This window comes from Falco naumanni, chromosome 2 (assembly GCF_017639655.2).
Source record: "Falco naumanni isolate bFalNau1 chromosome 2, bFalNau1.pat, whole genome shotgun sequence".
NCBI lineage: Eukaryota > Metazoa > Chordata > Aves > Falconiformes > Falconidae > Falco > Falco naumanni.
Window position 1 is genome coordinate 101,443,421 of NC_054055.1, and position 19,302 is coordinate 101,462,722.

Below are 19,302 nucleotides of genomic sequence, written 5' to 3' on the forward strand. Positions count from 1 at the left end.
AGCTAGACACTACCAGGGCTGTGTTCCCATTCACATGAAGGCATTTTAGGAGAGTTGCCTATCATAGTTACAAACAGCAGTAGCATCCTAGGGTCTGTATTCACCCACGTGTGCTGCTTCAGCTGTCCTGGTACAGTAATGGTAACACAATCCGCTTGTGTAAATACAGATAAAGCAATATAAAACATGTTTTATACTCAGCTATGCCCATGCAGAAAGAAAATACACCGTATTATTATCACCGTGTCTGCACTGTGATTCTATCAAGGTAACTATTTCAAGAAAGAAATGACACCCCCTCATCCTCTAAATAGCTACACTGGCACTAACTCCGAGTTAGTAAGGAGGCTTTGGAGGGAGCCTTTATCCCTAAGCATGTCTACAAAGCAAACTGGTGTCACACAGTGTTTTCAGTTATCCTTAGGGAAGTCAAACATTGGTTCCCCTCAGGGGTCGTGGAGATTTCAGGATCACCACCAAACCAGACCATGCATTTCTCTCTTGGCCACGTGCAGGGGCACAGGCAGTCCTTGCTGCAGATTCACCTGCACGGGGTAGGTACACAGAAGCTGAAAGCTAATGCCTGGATGGTGGGCAGAGCCATCCGTGGCTCTCCAGCACTGCACAGAGAAGTGACACTGGAGAAGTGACTGGAGAGGCAGCTGGAGGAAGCTGGCCCAGAGACTATCAGGGTGCACCATGAGACATCTGCAACATTCACTTGCAGGTACCTGTCTGTGTTTCCAAGGGAAGGCTGCCCTGCAACAGCTTGAAGTGAGCTGTCAAAGAGCATTTTGAAATATTATATTCACTGAGTCTACCCACAGCTGATACATTTTAAGTATGTTGGGTTTTGATTTATGTAAGGAAAGAATGATAAGTACTGTGCCCTGATATTTCCATCTGGCTTGCAGTTCAACTTGCTTTGCAAGCAGTCTTTAAAATAAACAAATCCAGCAATGATACAAACCTGCCCCTGCAATTAAATCATCAATCCAGCACTGGAGTGGCTTTTGAAATAGGTAGACTCTTCAAGAATATTGCTTTTTGTGTTGGTAGGTAAGACTTGCACAGCTCATATTACTCTTGTAATTTTAGTGCTTGGCAAAGAATCAGCCAGGGAAGAAAAATCGAGCCATGAGAAGACTCCTGTATCTGATGCATATTCCTTTAACACAAACTACCTTCTCTCTTTGCAGGCAAAAAGACTGAAGACCAACAGAGCAGAAGGTAACCTGGGTAAATCTCTTCCTGGTCAAGGGAAGTCCCATATGATGCAGTGGGCTAGTTCCGCATCACTTCTGCTAAGAAGCAAAAAATACTAACCTGGGAGAGTTTTGAGATAATATAGTTTCATGATTTCTGGCAGTCAAGCCAGGGTTGGCCCAGGACACCAGGAACACCACCAGGTGACCAAGGATGGTCACCCTGGCTGTCACTCAGCTCTCTGCTATACCACCAAGGTCTCGAGACTCAGTTACAATCTTCTTACAACACCAGCAACTTACATACTAGAATGAAACTACAAAACCCCCTGAAGAACTTTGCATTATTTTGCTAAACAGAGCATTTAAAACATTCATTTTATTCATAAAAGCTGAAAGTCACCTTGACACTTCCACCCTAGGGGACTGCTATTTGTTCCTTTGGAAAGAAATTGAGGGAATTGTTTGTCCTGCACAGGCAAGACCACAGGTCCGTTTTTTCTCCACAGGTCCAGAAACCCATCGCCTTAATCACAGTTGCCAAGGATCCTCAAATTCTGTCTGTTTTTAAAGTACCTCAATGAGTTTTAAGGAGCTTTACCTCATAGGATTCTTTATTCATCTTGTATTTTTCTATCTGGTATAGTTGGTTCTTGTGGCAAATATTGTCCTGGCCTTCAGACTTCTGTAGAGAGACAAGCACAGAAAAGTGAAGTATGCAAGATAATTAGAGACCACCAATGTCCTACTTAATGGGCCGTATCCACTCTTGGCATTCAGTGGAGGTGCATCAACATACAGAGATGGTGAATTTGGTCCATTATATTTTAAATATCATTGATGGCATCATCATTAAAACAAGCTTGCTAAAAGAACTGAGAAAAGAAAAAAACCAAAGAAGCTGTTTTCAGATCAGAAGGCCGTTGGGGATATTTTCTCTAAGAAGCAAACACATGAAGAAGAAAAATCCATGCGACTCACCTTCCTGTGGGTGTGCCCATCTCAGCACTCCAGCAAGTACCATGCAAAACGTGGCCTGAGGGCTCAGCACCTCAGGACATACAAGGAAGGATGACATGCAGCATCATTCTCCTACCCTAGAGAAAGCTGCTGTGCAAACCCATCAGCAGTATTTCTGACCCCCAAGCCATACTCAGGAGCCAGGAAGGTCAGCAGGAGGTTAGGAGGCTTTATATTCATGATATTTCTCATGTAAAATAGAAACTTCCAGCTAAGTTTTCACTTAAAAGCTACATGAAATCTTAATAGCTCTTAAGCTTCCTCTTTATTTCCTGAATCAAATTACATCATGCTATTGATATTTCAAGCGGCAGAACTATCTCAACATACGGACACAGTACACCACAAGTGGCAAGTAAGGTTCTGCATGGTAACAGTTTGCTTTCCATAGGGTAACTGCCTAGCCAGAGGGGATGTCCTATGGAAACAGGGACTTGTGAGACATAAAGCCTACCAGCTTCACAACCTGGGGAATTCTTATCTCAAATAATGTTATTAGTTTGCAAGTAGTATGTCCCCTTCATGGTTACTGCTACAAAATTAGGAAACAAAAAAACTCAAGTAAAGCTTGAGATCAAATGCCAGCAAGCAGGGAAACTTTTAGTCCTTTTTTTACCCTCCTCACCCACTCGTCCAAAGAATCGGCATCAAGCAGTACCTACCCTAAGGCTTGCCAAATAGCGCTCCAGCTTTTTATTAAGTAGAAAGTAGATGGCAAGTGTATGACTTGCCCTGTTCGAGAGCACAGTGTTGATGACATCGCTGTTCTTGTAGCCAAGCTTCTCGGTCATATGGAGCAGCACGCTTTGGCTGAGGTCCTCAAGGTGAATCCTGCACAGAGAGAGAGGCAGAGCATGCCATTCATACCATCCTCCCAGCAACACAGCCTTGCCAACCACGGAGGATGTGGCAGAGCGTAAAGAAAAGGACTGAAAGGCTCAGTAACATGGGAGTGATTAGCTCTCTCCTCCCATAAGCAGGCATCAAAAGGGTAGATTATTCCGGAACCACAGGCACCGCAGGAAGCTGTGATAGCTGAATGAACAGCACTGTCTCCACCATGTCCTACCGCGATGCTAAATGAAACTGTGATACTCACTACGTTTGTTAGGCTACATCTGACCAGTGAAGACTGTCAAGATCAACCGGCTGGTTTTGAAGGTAAAACCCAACTCAGGTAGCGACATTTGGGTTTCTGAAATGACCCTTTCCTTGTAATTAAACACCCCTGCATTCAGCTTCACCCCTTACCTGCTGCACAATATTCATGCACTAAGCAGCTAGGGAATTTCATGCTGGAGAAAGGGGACGTACAGGGAGGGTTATTACAGCGGCTCTTAAAATGGTAAAGCTGCTGCTATACTCTTGTCAGTTAAAAGCACAAGCACAAGACATGTTTATGTATGAGCTCCTTTACAAAGTCTGTAATAGACTCAGCTAAGGCAAGAAATGGAGTACAGCAGCCTTGTGGAAACGGCAAAGCATCTTCTCAGTCTAAGCTAAAGCCAAAATTGCCTAAGAACTCTGCTCCTATTTAGACCTCTAAAAGTGCTGACCCGCTTCCCAGATGTACCTGTCAACTCCCATCCACCTCCAAAGAAATACCGGGTTTCATTTGGTTTCTGAAGGGTATTCCTTGCTCTTAATATCAAGCCTAATATCTGGCTATGGTAACTTAGGGGAGCTTAGGTTGTGGGGTTTTTTACAACCTGCCTCCCCCTTCAAAAGGACCATTCTCCACCTTTCCCACCTCTGCCCTGCTGCCCCCCTGTCCTGTGCACCTGTGATGCCCAGAGAGCAGTCTGGGTCTGACACAGAGGATTTAGACAAGATATAAAACACAGTCTGGAAAATCTCAAATAACTCTTTTCCTTTATTTGGCATCCTTATTAACATTCATTCTGCAGCTAAGGAATGCTTGGGGTTGGGGATTTTTAAGTTCAAAAGCAAAACTTATCTTGGCCATTGCACGTTAAAGCATCTGGACAGCAAAAGAAATTCAAGCAATTTCTACTTGAAGTGCTCAGCAAAATAGGAATTTTTTGCTTGCGTTCAGGGAATTTCTTTAATAAAAGCAAGCTTATAAAAAGCCTGGGAGAATATTCTCCTGAAAATGCAGTTTCTGCCATTCTTCCACCTTATCTTCATCTCTCCTCTTTCCTACCATGTTCCTGTCTTGGAAATAACGGGTGGTGGAAGAGCACTGCAAGAACATAACACAGCTTCTTCCTTGTGTTGATTAAGAGAGGAAGTGATTCTTTACAAACACAGTAGTGGATTTTTCAGAACTATTTTGACTCATCTTACCTGCATCTGCACACTAACAAAAACTTGGAGAAACTCTGTTGAAGCTGATCCTGGTGGTACTTTCTGAGGCAAGCTCAAAAGGAGTCAGGCCATTCAGGCCATGTCTTTAAATATGTCAAACTTTACAGAGTATTTTCCTATAAGGCTCCAGTATGACAAAGTCTAGGTAGGTCAAGCTTGCGGAATCAACTAATTAAACTAAAGAAACATTATCCAAAAAATGAAGTGAAAGAATGAATCTGTATGGCTTTTATCCCTTGCAGCTTCACATAAAATCTGGGTTCAGACAGAAGGAACATGTACTTTTATTTTCAGACCAAATGATAACAAAAGGAGTGCAATGAGAAAGGAAGGGAGGGAGGGAGGGAGGGAGGGAGGGAGGGAGGAAGGCAGGAAGGCAGGAAGGCAGGCATGAAGGAAGGAAGGAACGAACAAACGAACGAATGAATGAAACTGAGTTTTTTCAATAGCAAAGCACAGCACTCCACATTGATGTTCCCTTAAAAAGTGCTTATAATAGTAAAGGATTATTATCATCACCACATACACACATACACATGAGCAAACATATGCCCTCTCTATAGTTTGGCACAGCATTTTCCTCTCTTCTTCCATTTGATTCACTTGCCTTCAGGTGGGAATGATTAATGGGGACTCCATAAATGAAGAGTGTTCCACAGCTATTCTAATGGAGGCCGGCCTCTTCTGTGAGTCACCTACCTAACTGCACCGATGAGCAAACTCTAGAAGGGACACTTCCACCACAACCTGACTAAAGCCTGATAACTGCAAGCTAGGAAATAAAAAAGAGGCATGAAGCTGTACTTAAAAATGCAAAAGAATTGTGAAAGCACATTCAAGCCCTATTTCTGTCTCTTTTCCTCTTTTCTGCAGATAAGACACGCACAGCAAGAGAATTAAATTACCCATACAGCTCTCAGTTACACTTACATTCACTTAACAGATGCCACATTTAGTAGATTGATTGGACTCATTATGACAGTGATTTCATTAGCTTAACGACTCATTCAGTTTACACTTGTTTTCCCTTTCTTTACCACACAAAGTTCATACGTACCATACTTCAGTACAGTCCAATGCACCATAGAAACACAGATTTCCTTTTGTTGGACAGCACACTACACAAATTAACCCAACTGCCCTTAAATTTGGCACGGTAATGTCAAGATAATGGGTCCGCCTGTTCTCATTCCTTGTGAAACAACTGTTTGTAGGGGCCATCTTTATATTCTGTCCAAGTAAGTCTGGGGATTGCAGGCAGCTGGCCTCACATTTCCCTCCCCATTTCAGCGGATGGCTCTAGTGATGCCTGCAGGCATCCAAGCTGCTCAACATCTATCCAACCACATTTTGAGAGCATGAGACCTGTTATTCTCCACAGGTCAAAGAAGGGCATAGCAACAGCGATTCGCCACAAGGCAGTTACCAGAAAGTTAAGACGCCCCCTCCAGAAAGGAAACGCTTGCTGCTAAATTAGGGCACTTCTGTTCCCTGCCAGTGCAGAGGGAAAAGGGAGGTGACTCAGGTAGGAGGCCCGACTGTGCAGGCTGTGACCCATAAGCCAGCCAACACCAACATCAAAGGCAAAGGTCTCCAAACATTCCTAAACACTGTCCCGAGATTCAAGGCTCAAACTGGTTCCTTGTGCCCAGGTCCCATCATGATCAAGAAGTGGCAGTGCTCATCACCTGCTTCAGCAGAGGTGCCTCTCAGCCCCACAGGGGTATGACATGGTATGACCCATGGCTCTGAAACATACCCTGTTCACACGGCTAGTGGTAGAGCAGAGGGGAAAATGGGTGGGAGGCACTCTTACCACCAAAGCTCTGACCTGGGCTGAATGCTGAAGGCTGGCTGCGTGCATGGCTTGAGCATGCCTATGGGACTGAGCCCTTCAGGGCACCCACACAAAGAGACGGAGTGGTTGGTGAACACCAAATCATTTTTGGGTGGAGGAGAGTCGTTCAGATGTTCAGAAAAAATTAAGTTGTCATGCCTCTAGGCATTCACTACATCTGGTATCTGGCAACTAAGTAAACTGTAGGGAGGAAGTCAGGATCTTCACTTAGGGACTCTGCTCTTAGCAAGCTGGAGCAGAAATTCTGGCCTACTATCAGATTTTAAGCACCAAAATTAGGCTTTAAATTTCTGTCTTTGTCTCTGTGTTACTTAGGATCTTGGCCTGCAAGACAGTAACTCCTACAGCAATTCCCCTGCAGGTACTAGAATGTGTATGAGACACAGCTGGAGGGCTTTGATACAGGATGGAGGTTTTATCTGATCAAATATAGACATATATTTCTAAGTGAGTTGCCTGAGGCTCCACTTAGAGTCACTGGAGAGGAACTTGGATCTCCTGGGCACAAAATCATCCTATCACAGAATCAAAAAGTCAGATGTATCATTATGTAAAAAGTGCTCTTATTTCTCTCCATTGACTGTAATGAGAGCCCAGGCTGGCTGGCTCATGTATTGATTCTATACTGCAGATGATTAAAGTCAAGAAAGATTATTTCTAACCAAAGTGGACCACAAGTATCGTTCGTTCTGCTTCTTTTTTTCCTACTTGGATGTTTGACTGGCCATGAGATTTGTTCTCTGCATTTAGTCATGCATTCAGCACTGCACATGTATTCAAGATCAACAACCACAAAGCAAGATCATTTAACTCTGACCTTTCTCACCACTGCTTTTACTGGTAAACAAGAAGATCAGAACTACCTGCCACACATACACATTCCAAAGTCTGGAGCCAAATAATCATATCATCTCCACCCCAGACTACCCTGCAAATAATGCACAATATGCCAGCTTCTAATTTAAGGTATTTTTGACCATTCCAAGCAACACATATGCCACAGCCAATCCTAACAGCTTTTAGGATAGAGTCACAAAAGCAATCACAGAAAATGCACTGGGATGCTGTCACATAAATGGAACCGAAACACCAGAGTTATTCACATTTTAAAAACATATAATGTATATACACCCTGGCAGGCTTTCTCCACTCTTTAGCACAGTACCTGTTTGGATATGTGACATTAGGTGGTGCTCTTCCAGGGTAATTCTCATTAAGCCATCGATTTGCAAGTGCCTGCTGGATGTTCGGTCTCTTTGCAGGATCTGGCTCTAGTAGAGATCGTAGAAAGTTTACGGCCGCTGTGAAGAAATCAAGAAAAAAACCCCAACCAATAGATATGTCATCTGCTTTATGACTTCACACAGTAGTTGAGTTACTACAGGTGTGTAGCCTGACCAAGAGTATACTAAAAAGGAATGCTTTCCTTACAGTATCCTCTAATGTCCTTGAGGAAAAACTGATAAGAGATTAGGAAGTAAAATAAACAATGATTTATAGTCACAATGATTTATAGTCATAAAGGAGAGCACAAAAAGTGCCTTTTGTTTCAGAGCTTGTTTGAAGTTTCTGAGCAGATTAGCCAAAACTTAACTTCTGTATGAAGACAAGAGGCTGGAGTCAGATCAGAGGCAAATCACTCAAGCTGTGTTTTAAAGTCGAATATGGACTGGGTAGGAGTGGAGAGGAGGGTAGGGATGCAAAGCTGGGAGGGAAGACATGGAAAATTGGCCTCCCTTTGACATTATAAGGACAAATTCTCTCCTGGCTTCCATCCAACCTACAATCAGTTGCAGGAGGTTTTAGACAAATTAAGAGTACAGTAAAATTAATGAGCTTTTTTCTGTTTTCAGATACTGAACCTTCAACTTTCAGTGACATTCAACCATCCCTTGGGATTTTCTTGCAAAAAACCCCAAAAGTACTTTTCTGATATTTTCAAGTCATGTGTTTCTTATACGGTTAGGAGCAATGAAATCAAGTGATTTGCTTAAAGACTCACAAAAAGTGTCTATGTGAGCTGAAAATAAACTCTGTTTTACGTAGGTCTGGTCTTACTCTTCAAGTTATTGAGGTTAGCTTCAGTTTATCAGCTACATGACAGTGAAGAGTTAACTATGTCCTCTACAATTCCCTGCACGGAAAACAAAGAAACCTAATTCTAGGAAAACCAAGATCAGAATGATTTTGTAGAGGAGATAAAAGTCAAGTGAGATGATGCCAAATGAGTCCCAGATTAAGTCAATGGCAAGCAAGCGTCAGAAGTGATGGCTGTGGCACAGTTTTCTCCAGATCAGATGGACAGGACCCTGGGGGCTTTTTTCCACCTTCCTGCACAGCAGAGCTGCAGTTCCCCTCCTACGCTCGCTCTCCTGAGCGTGTTGTCTGCTTGTCTCCTTACTAGCACAGGTGCCCTGGGCTGTGGCAGCACAGGACCACTGTGGCATGACATGGTGTCTCCTGGGATGTGTCTTCTGGGTAAGCTGCAGTACAGCCTTGCCAATACAGCTACTTCAGCTCAATACAGGCAAAGAAAACCCCTTAAAGGTTTGTGTTACAAAGCAGATCAAACTGGATGTACTAACCCCTGAATACTAGAAAACTGAAATTATGAGGCGGTCTTCCCATTGGGCTTTATAGGCATTTGGTCTCACCGCCACAGCACGCTCACTCAGCACCACCTCTGAAGCAGAGCAGCTGCAACACGTCTTCACCAGCAATCCAGTGAAACCCTCATGCATCCCCGTTCCCACAAGCAATTTTAGGAGAATAATACACCTGCTGGTGAGGCCACGATGTCCTCATCTGAAAAGGGCATAAATGCGAACACTGGCACAGTGCCACTGCCTTTCACCGGTTCTCCTCTATGAGCCTGCTGCCCTCCTCTGTGTCTGCCTGGCTGTCCTCCCGGGCACCCTGATCTCCCCACCAGTATGGGACAGGACGGCTGGGCTGACATGCCAGGGCAGGGCAAGGCATGAGGAAGGGAGGGGTTCTCCTCAAATAAGTCAGGGTTAGACTCAATAGGTGCCAACTCCTGACAGCTTGGGTAACCTCAGCATTCAACATCCTGCAAAAATCAAGTATCAGCTGGAGAGGGCCCCAAGAAGCTCTCGGTTTTGACACAGGCCTACCATCAAGAAGCTTGTATGTGGCTAAGAGAGTGTTACGATTATGTATTTACCAGTTCAGCTTGGCATCAGCTGGCTTTTTAATAAACTCTCTTCACAAATCGTTGATTTCTGTGAGATACTTTACTTAAATCTTTTCCAGCATTTTTGTTATTTTCCTACAACAGCAATACTGCAGAAGCAGCAGGAAAACCCTACATCCAAGTTCGTAAGCCTGCTGGAAGCTGATGCGCGGCTGCCCTCCATGTGTCCTGAGTGCCCCTCACCCCCCAGTGCCTCCTGGGCACCGAACCCCCTGTTACGGCCAACCACGAACCCGATCTCCTCTCTCCAGCACTTCATCCATCTCTTGTGTTACAAACCGTATGTATCCCACAGGTTCAGAGCAAAATAAATAACCCCTCCCCAAACCAACACCCAGCCCCTCCATCACCACCACCCTCAGCCATCCAAATCAGCTCAAGTCTCCTTAAAAATGTTACTTTTTTTTCCCTCCTTGGCAAAAGGCAGACTAATTAAATGAAGCTTGTGAAGCACCACAAAGATCCACAGATCCAGACTGGGAGAAATGAATTCTGGAGAGAAGATCCCCCCTGGGAGCTCCTTGGCCAGACAGACCCAGGCGACATGGAAGAGATGAGTAACAGCACCTTGGCTGATCTGAACTGTCAGATGGCAGGAGGAGAACAGAAACCTTTCCCAGTTAGCCACACGGCTGTGGGACAGCAAAACTAGCCCACCAGGGAGCAAACACGAAGCTGCCCAATCGATTTTTGGATCCACTGTGCCTGAAGCCATTTTTCCTGCTGCACCAAATAGGCTGGCAGCACAGGGCACTGCAAACCCCGTCAGGGCCTCGTTACCTGAGGCCTCATTTACGACGAGCTCAAGGACAGCACCAATCTGATTAGCCGCTGACCAGCACTCGGTGGAATTCTGTTCCCATGGTGTAATTTGGAGGTAAACTTTGGTCTTTTGACAAATGAGAGACCAGCACCATGAGAAATGGCATTTCTCTGTTAACTTCCTTGAGTGCACGGAGCCCAGCAGTGAGCAAAAGCAGAGTGCATGTCAGGCGGGGATTGCAAGACCTCCGCCGTCTTCATGTTCATTGCCATGAATCAAACCAATGTAGCATCTTGTTCACACTGTGAGGGTGTGCCTGGTTATAATTAGGTATACTGGTATTGCTTAGAAAACCAGCTGGAGAAAATGCAATGAGGTCATTTCACAAGCCATGAGCGAGTTGCACCTAATAAAATCCTTCCTCCAGACTACAGGCATGGATAGACGATGGCACTTCTTGTCTCCACTTCATTTCTCTGTTCCAGAAGGAAGACCGTGAGCATACAGAAGCCATAAATTGAGGGGAAAAAGGAACGTGTGCAAGGTGAATACCGGCTTCCTGAGCAACTGAACACTGCTTACCTAAAGTCAATAATCAGACAGCTGTGTTGTTTAAGAAGCTTAATGAAAAACTTTCCTAAATGGGAAAATCAAACACTGACTCCAAAATTTCTCTGTTGCTACACATTTGCTTTGGGTGCTCACAGTCACCCAACATTTTAACTAACACAAATAAAATATACTCTTGCTTAGTGATAAGACCGGCTACTTTTATGATGGTACTGCGTGCTCAGTAACTGTGAAATTAAATATTGAAAGACAATGTCCTGAACAAGCAAAACAGACTCCTGCAAAAAAAGCTCTACTCTGTATGTGAATGTACAGGAAAAGAAAACCCGATTAAAGAAAAAGATCTATAAACCTAAGAGGTTAACGAACACAACAATTTGCAGAGCAGAGGAGCAGAGTTTCTACCAACTGACCCAAAGCCTAACCCTTGCAAGAACAAATGTCACCTTAAATCACAGTTTGCCATCTCAGTGAACACACAATGCCAATGACTTAGATCAAGAACTGATGCGTACCTTTCTTCACAATCCATAAAGGTTAACACATTCAAATCTATTCCATTAATTTGCGACCATCTCTGAAACTTCAAGCTGCTATAGTTCTCACAGGATAAAGAAAATACTGTTTTCACTGGAGACCATAGCATCAGTGAGCTAGAGATGCTACAGAGACACAGTTGTGAGAAAATTTAATCTCCATTATGAAATGATAGGATGAATGAAACCTGTTAAAAGTAATGTTATCTTTTTTGCTACCCAAGGTCTGGTTTTCTACAGGCCTTTTGTGGGTGATTCAGCCTTTAACAACTGGGTTGTCCCAATGAAGTCAGTGAAATCTCCCACTTAAAGAAGACTGAAAGAAAACAATGATCAGAGAAACAGTTCATTGGTTCAAAGACACTACACGGCCACCATATCACTGCTTTTTATTGCTAACAGCCTCATTCCAGGAGGTAAGTTTGGTAAATTTTTTGCCAAACTTGGAAAATATTTACTATCACATGCAAGTCCCCAAATTCAAGAGCAACTTTGCAATCAATGCAGGATTTGGCATCTAGATCAGTACAGCATGAAGCAGTCACTATAATCTTTCTTTTAATTTACTCAGTGGGGCTTTAGAGCATGTGCTAGAACATTAAAATAGTCATTTTGTGCAACTGAATCCTAATGGAAAGTCTCCAGAATGGAAATACCAAACACTCTAATTGCACCAAATAGCGACAAGACTTGCAGCATCCCAGCTCACTTGTAAACCTACCACTTTACAACATGCCAGCAATATGAACTGCTGGCAGGAAAAGTGTACTTCATACAGATGCTGACTGAACAAGGAACAACATGCTCCACTCGACCCATGGATAACCTGTGTGAGAAAACCCTTCACTACCTACTTCTTCCATATGCAGGTAAATCTGTACTTGGAAGAATTCAACTTGTGACACAACTTTCAAGGGGTTTTTCTTACAAGTTGTAACAATGGTTGCTATCCTTAGTGTACTGAGTGAAAAATGTATGCTCTCTTATCCTTTTTTTATTTGCCATCTTTTAATTTTATTGAACGTCCCTTGTAAACAGGCTGCCAGATAAGAAGAACAGAAGCTCTCTATGAACAACAAATTTAGCATACAAAAATAACCAACTACAAAACAGAGTTTGTTCCAAATGCTGACAACGGTCTTGCTATAAGCTGAAAAATGATCCTGTTGCCTAGTGACATCGCTCTGATGTAGGAATTAATATTTCTAATACTAAGACATCAACAATTTTGCATTTTGTGAACACACAAAGGTTATCACAGGTCACTGTCCCCAAATAATTTTTTGCATGCATGTCATTATTCTGTAATAAACCTGAGGTCATTCAAGGTAGCTTATCACTCAGCCCTAGTCATGATAACGCCCAGGAATCTGTTATTTCAAAGTGATGCATCCTTGCATCCATCCTGTATGGTAAAATCATCTGAATGAGCAAAACTGACCAACTACTCTGCAAAAGCAATTTCACAGAATTTCACAGGTTTGTTCTTCTCTCACATTCAGCACAACTTGGCACTTCTCCAGCTTACATACAGAAGTCAAAGCAAAAGTACTTATACTACAGCAACTCCCGCAGATCTGTTGGAGGCTAAAATGAAAAAAGGAGCATTTATTAGTGTGCCATGTCAGCAGCATGACTCACAATCCCACAACAGTTCTGACCAACTGGATCCGAACAGGTCCTAGCACACCCCCTGGATTACCTGCAGAGAGCTGGGTGGGAAAAGGGTTCATTTCTTTGTCCACCATTTTCTGGTACAAAGCTCTCAAGCTGAATGGCTCCACAGTAAAAGGTAATGTTCCAGTCAACATTGCATACATGTTCACCCCACTAAAAGAAAATGTAGAGAAAATGATCAAGAACAAGGGAAAACATAAGCTTAGGATTTAGTGACTGTACTTCATCTTGAATGTCTGACAGCTTTTAAAAAAGATTAAAAAAAAGCGCTCTCTTCTGTTGCACACAACAATTTGGGCAAGAATTCCCAGAGGTTTGCTCATGGAGGGCCACACAACGTGCAGGGCATAAGCTGGGAGCCACAGAACTGAGTCCAGCTCTTAGGCAACTCCTCGGCTAAATGCCACACCACAATTAAGTCTCTCAGGCTGCACAAAAACACTGCTTTTGGAGACCTTGTCCTGGTGCTGCCCTTGGCGTGGAATGACTGCCCACAGCAACAGGGACATTGCAGGTCCTGGTGGAGCACCCAAAGGTGAGCTCCACGCCCTCTGGTGCAGCCCAAATGAAAATGACATTTTTCAGAGCAGTAAGCTTACTGCTTGTTATACCCAGAAAAGTCCGCGATGAAAAGTGGGTTGGAACTCTTGTTCTTTTTCCTCTTAAAAGGGCTTTAAATCCAATTTGAATGGAACACCTCCCTTTTGGGAATCTGTTTCCCTAGTCTGCTGAACACACATATGTGAACAGAAAGAAACTAACACGAGGCACTATCATGAATAGTGGTCACAGACACCTTTTTTTCAGCTATGAGGAAAAGTAGGAGTTAACCATATTTTCTGGGTTTTTTCAATTAAAAAAAAAGAGCAGGATTTTATTACTGGAGAAATTCAAATGGTTTACAAGAATGACTGTGCTCTGTTTGCCTGCATTCCTCAGGGCTAGTACTCATCACCCTTGATGTGGATGGATGGCTCGCTGCTGGAGTGAGAAATTCAGTAGCCATACAATGATAGCTGTGGGTCTCCTCCAAGGACAGACTGTAAATTAGGCTTCAGCAGGGGATGAAGTTCTAAAGAGCCTTGAAGTGCAACAGGGGACCCACCAGGTCAAACTGAGAGATGAATTTGACACAGGTCCTCGTCTAATATCTAAACACTGGCCAATCTTCCTTAGCAATAGTAGTGCTTATACAGTTCTTCACGTTTTCCAGGCATTCCAAATACTTCAGCTTGGGAATAACCGTAATTCCGTTATTTTACTGAAATTTACACAAATGGTATTATCCCCACCTGGTCAGGGAAAACTTATTGATACTAAAGCAAAAGCTAAAACTCAACTGATTTATCAATGGATAACCAATACCATGTCCAGGGCCAACTGGCAGGTAGTGGGAATTGCACAGTCTACAGCAGTACTGAGGACAAATTCACCAACTCCAAAATATTTTTGTGGCTTCTTCTACCTCTGGCAACAGGGACTTCTGTCTGTTCTTTTGTCTGAACACTAGTAAGCTCACAAAGGCTCACAAGTTTTTGGCCATTTTTATTTCCCCTTTAATGACGGTCCTTTCAAAGTGATGACTTGACTTGGTATCACATTTCCACTTGACTGTGGGTAGTGCACGAAGCCCACGTGAATGCTTGAGAATCCTTCGGGGAAAACAAGAAAAGTATTTGGCCCTCTTGTGCCAGAGCCATGCCTTCTACTATGTCTGAACATCACTGACCAACAGCTGTGCTTTACTGCAGTCTCTCTATGCTGTATGTTCTAGTAATCTATATCCAGGTACATAAAAGATCTCTTTCAGAAGAAAATATCTGTGTAATTTAGTTCAGAGAGTCATGCTAATTAAACAGCTTTTCTTGCTCAGAGTAGCCAAACACACGAATAACGTTTCTCATTTGAGCAATGGGTAGTGGTAACAGTAGTAACAATTATAAACTAGCGAAGTAACTCACATGGACCAAACGTCTATTTTGGGCCCGTATTTTTTCCTTGCCAGAAGTTCAGGGGCTGCATATGCTGGGCTCCCACACTGGGTGCTGAATGGATCAGAATAACCCAAGATGCCTGCACAGTTGCTCAATCCAAAGTCTGTGAAAGGCACAGGGAGAGAGTTATGAAAGAGACATACAGTAAAACGACACTAGAACACAAGGAAAGAAAGTACATTTTTTTCCAAAAGTTAAGCAATGAACTGCCTAAGAAAAAAAATCACCCACATGCAAAAACATTATATAATATAATTTGTTTCTCTGAGGTGCTAAATAACCAGAGATTTCCAGAAACAATACAAAAATCTTAGAACATGCGCAATTATCAATTTCATACACAAAGCAACTACATTTCATGGATGGTAACAACCACTGTTGAGCTTGTCCCAAGCACTACGTGATGCCATTGCATGGGGCAGAAGGCCACCTCAGGCTGTCATGGATTCCATACTGCTGCAGTATGTTATGCAGAGGCTAAGTTTAAGTGAGACTTCTTCAACATTTTCCTCTAAATCGTGTAAATGAACCATCAGCTATAAGGCAGAGGTTATTGTTTTCTGGGACTACTGTGGCGATGCACAAATGCACAGGGTTGCAGACTCAGCGTTTCAGCTCTAAAATAACACAGGGAGATCTTGGAGCAAGAAGAGGAATGTGTTGCTTTGGCTCCCCCCTCCCCAACTTCTGCCCTGAATTACTGTATTTCTGGCCCCTGGGTGTATCTGACACTTTTTCTGGCATTAATAACAAGGGACTGGCAAAGGCTGGCACCATGAGCTGACTGGAGACAAGAGGGAGCCTCTCTGCACTGGAGGAGGCTGCAGTTTCCCAAGTGCTCTCAGCCAACCCAGGACCAGGCTGGCGCCGAGAAGGGTGTTCCCAAAATCTCCCGTCTGCTCTGGTGCTGGTATGGCTGCAGGCCGAGCTGGGTTTAGGGAAGGATCTTAAAAATTAAACCACTAAGCAAGGAAAGAAAGGCAGACAGAGTCGCACCAGCAGCAGAAGCAGCAGAAGCAGCTGGGGGCAATGTGCAGCCAGGAGAGTGCAAGCCCACCCGGTTTAGTGGTAGCCCCCCCCTGGAAAGGGAGAAAGCAATTATGAAACCACGGCTGACATAGATGGTGAGGAGAGGTTGTAAAGTGTCCTGAAAGTTAAGTCAAACAACTTGATGTGATAAGGAGAAGAAGCAAGACGAGCTTGCAAGAGGAGGATGACATGGGCAAAGCTGAGGGGCCAGGACAACAGCCTTTGCTGGGGAACATATCCAGGAGTAGCGGAGCAGGGGAGGTCACAAAGAGGTTCACATTTATTAATAGCTTGTTACTGATGACAGCTGCAACAACTAAAATACTGCTATTAAGAACACTTACATCTGATTTGTTTCTTTCCTTTTTTTTTGATCTAGTCTTAAAAATTCCCAGAATGCATGCGCCTTTAAAATGAAAACCGTCTTAAACATACACGAGGCAGGAGAGGCAGACTCTTCCTATAGGCTTATGTCTTGCATCTACGTGTCTCGCAAAACAGCAGCTTTCTGGGTGTGCTACCCACCTGCTCAGCTGAGCTAAAAGCATCACATCTCGCAGGCCCATGCAACACTCTCTCCCCACAGTCATTAATGCGGGCCTCTCTCCTGTCCCTCCTCCCTACTTATTTGCTTGAGATTTGAAGTACCAGCCTTTAGCTTTCGCACCACGTTAAATTTGGCTGAAATCAGACAGGAGTTCCTCGAGGGATCAGAAGAGCCCTGACAGGGCAGTCACATAAGCTTCCTTCCCTCACAAAACCAGGCAAAAGAAATAATAATGATGCTTACAAAAAAATGTAATTATAAAGATGACTACGTGAGCTGGAGTGCCCAAAGTCATCTTTGAGAGCAAGACAAGCATAAAAGAGACAAGAATCACCATATTAAACATCTAAAGAGGCTCAAAGGGGTTTTGCTGAAGAACATTGTGAAAACTGAAGGGTGGATCAAGACAATTTCCTTGTCTCTGATGGAAAACAATTGTCTCTGGACACTGCTTAATCATCTCTGCTAGATGCGTATTACTCCTGAGGCTTACACAAATACTTCCGAGGATCCACTTACTTAATCAACATATTTATTAGCTATGGCCTGAGACAAGTTATATCAACTGTAAAATATTTTTTTTTTAATTCCTAGAAATAACATCTCAACGCAGCATTATTCATGGTCTTTACCCTACCGTGTCATACCACCTCAAAATTACTTTGACTGTAATACAACATTTTACAATCAAAGTATTACAATCAAAGGGCTATATTCTGAGATGGTGTAAATCTGCATCCCTCTATCACTATCAATGGAAGTATGCTCTAGTGGTGCTCTTCATTATCTTACTTGCTTAAACTATAATACATCTTACTCATCTTTTTCAGCTCATTCTTTTAGTCTAGGCTGGTATACTTTTTTTTTTTTTTTTTTCTCCCTAGTGCCTCTTGAAATGCAGAATGCGCACAAATGCATGCATACTGGGGACAGGGGTTTTATTGCAAAAGAAATGGAAATATTGTTATTAACACTGTGGCAGCACATCACGATCGCAGCGTGATTTTTATTAAGGATGCACTGCTGATCTTGGTAAGAACATTATTACCACCGGCACTGATAATTTCACTGCCATTCCTGCCTCTGCCTTGGGCTTCCTTTCAATAAGCCGAGCTAATTACAGAATTCAGATCAAAGGCCACACTTGGTTTTCCAAAGTAAATATTATGACATGGCAACTCCACCACCCCCACTGTTCGTACTATCGAAGTATCGCATTACACTACTACTCTTTAACGCCTCCAGGAAATCAACATCAAGCTATGGATAAATGGCTATCTCAAGCTGTGACAGTTAGAATTGGGAAAGAGTTATTAAATAACAGAAGCCTTAGCACCAAGCTCGTGGACAAGTCTGACCAGCAGAGCTCCACAGACCTCAGCAGAGCTATGTATTGGCAGGGTGTTTGTGGTGCCACAGGTACTCGAGCAGGATGCCAAGGACTTCTCATGGCCTGCGAGCGGCTTTTCATGGCATCTTTATCAGACACCTGGCACCACAGGCTGGCAGATGAAGTGAGTTATTTCCAGCATTTCCAGTCCTGATGTTCTTAGATTTGAGACTTAACAGACAGCTAAGAATAAGTCCACTTAGCACAGCAAAGGGAATTTTTCTAATAATACTATCTAAGAACATATTATAAACCATCTCGTCACGCAGCTAAAATGAGTAACAAAAGCAAGGTGCCATTAAGAAGCTGGGTGAAGAAAGGGACTCAAGGGATTCATTTCTCACTGAAATGCATGAACAAGCAGAGACTTTCAATGTCACTTCCTGCTACATTTTTAATCTTCATTTCACCTTTTCTTTTTCCTTTATGGTGGGTTTTCTTCATTTCACAGTTTTATAAAAGCAATATTTTCATTAGGTACTAGTGTGTTTGCTGCTGTACAAGACACGGAGACCAAGCTCCGACCCCACAGCTGTTAATGTGAGTGGGTTTTGTAGCTTAAAGTCTCTTCTCCCAAGCATGAAAAGCAGCACGTAATTCCTCAAAACATGTTCTTCCCTCCTGAAGAACCTTCCTGGGCAGAACTATGTGATGACACAACTGATTCATTACATTTCTAGAAAGACAGACTACATAAAATATTGTACTAAGCACTGACTGAGCTGAGTGAGGGAACAGGCAGGGAGGAGGAAGAGGAAATTATTTGGTCTATAAATTGTATGGTCCGTTTCTCCAGCCACAGATGGGTGCTGGAAAATTTTCCTTGTCCTGGGAAACCCTGGTGGCAATGGAAAACTGCATAGCAGTGCAAGCACTGCTTCTGCTACCACCTGGAAAATGGTGAGGAGAGGTTGCACAGGGACACGAGGATGGTTTCTGCAGCCCCCACTCCAGCTTTCCCTGCAAGTGCAGCAGAGAGAGCATGCAGAACAGAGGCACTGCTTCCTCAAGGTGAACAACCAGAGATCACCAGCATCGCTAGTGAGATACAGCATGAGCTGACTGTGATATTAAATCTGGTTTTACTTACAGCGAGATTATTACTAATAAAACAACCTTTATTTTTCTGTAACATACCCAGTTGGACGTGGAATTTAATTGCTTTGTTTTA

General features: G+C 43.3%; 1 protein-coding gene across 2 annotated transcripts in view; it reads right to left on the reverse strand.

Annotated features, from left to right (window-relative positions):
- Positions 1-19,302, reverse strand: part of HUNK (hormonally up-regulated Neu-associated kinase) — a 59,180-nt gene that overhangs the window by 9,116 nt on the left and 30,762 nt on the right. For both annotated transcript variants that reach the window (XM_040582809.1, XM_040582810.1), the window contains exons 4-8: positions 15,133-15,268; positions 13,197-13,324; positions 7,577-7,712; positions 2,888-3,056; positions 1,807-1,890 (exon numbers count right to left, since the gene is read on the reverse strand). In XM_040582809.1, coding sequence (XP_040438743.1) covers positions 1,807-1,890; positions 2,888-3,056; positions 7,577-7,712; positions 13,197-13,324; positions 15,133-15,268 — 653 coding nt within the window. The remainder of the gene's footprint in view (positions 1-1,806; positions 1,891-2,887; positions 3,057-7,576; positions 7,713-13,196; positions 13,325-15,132; positions 15,269-19,302) is intronic.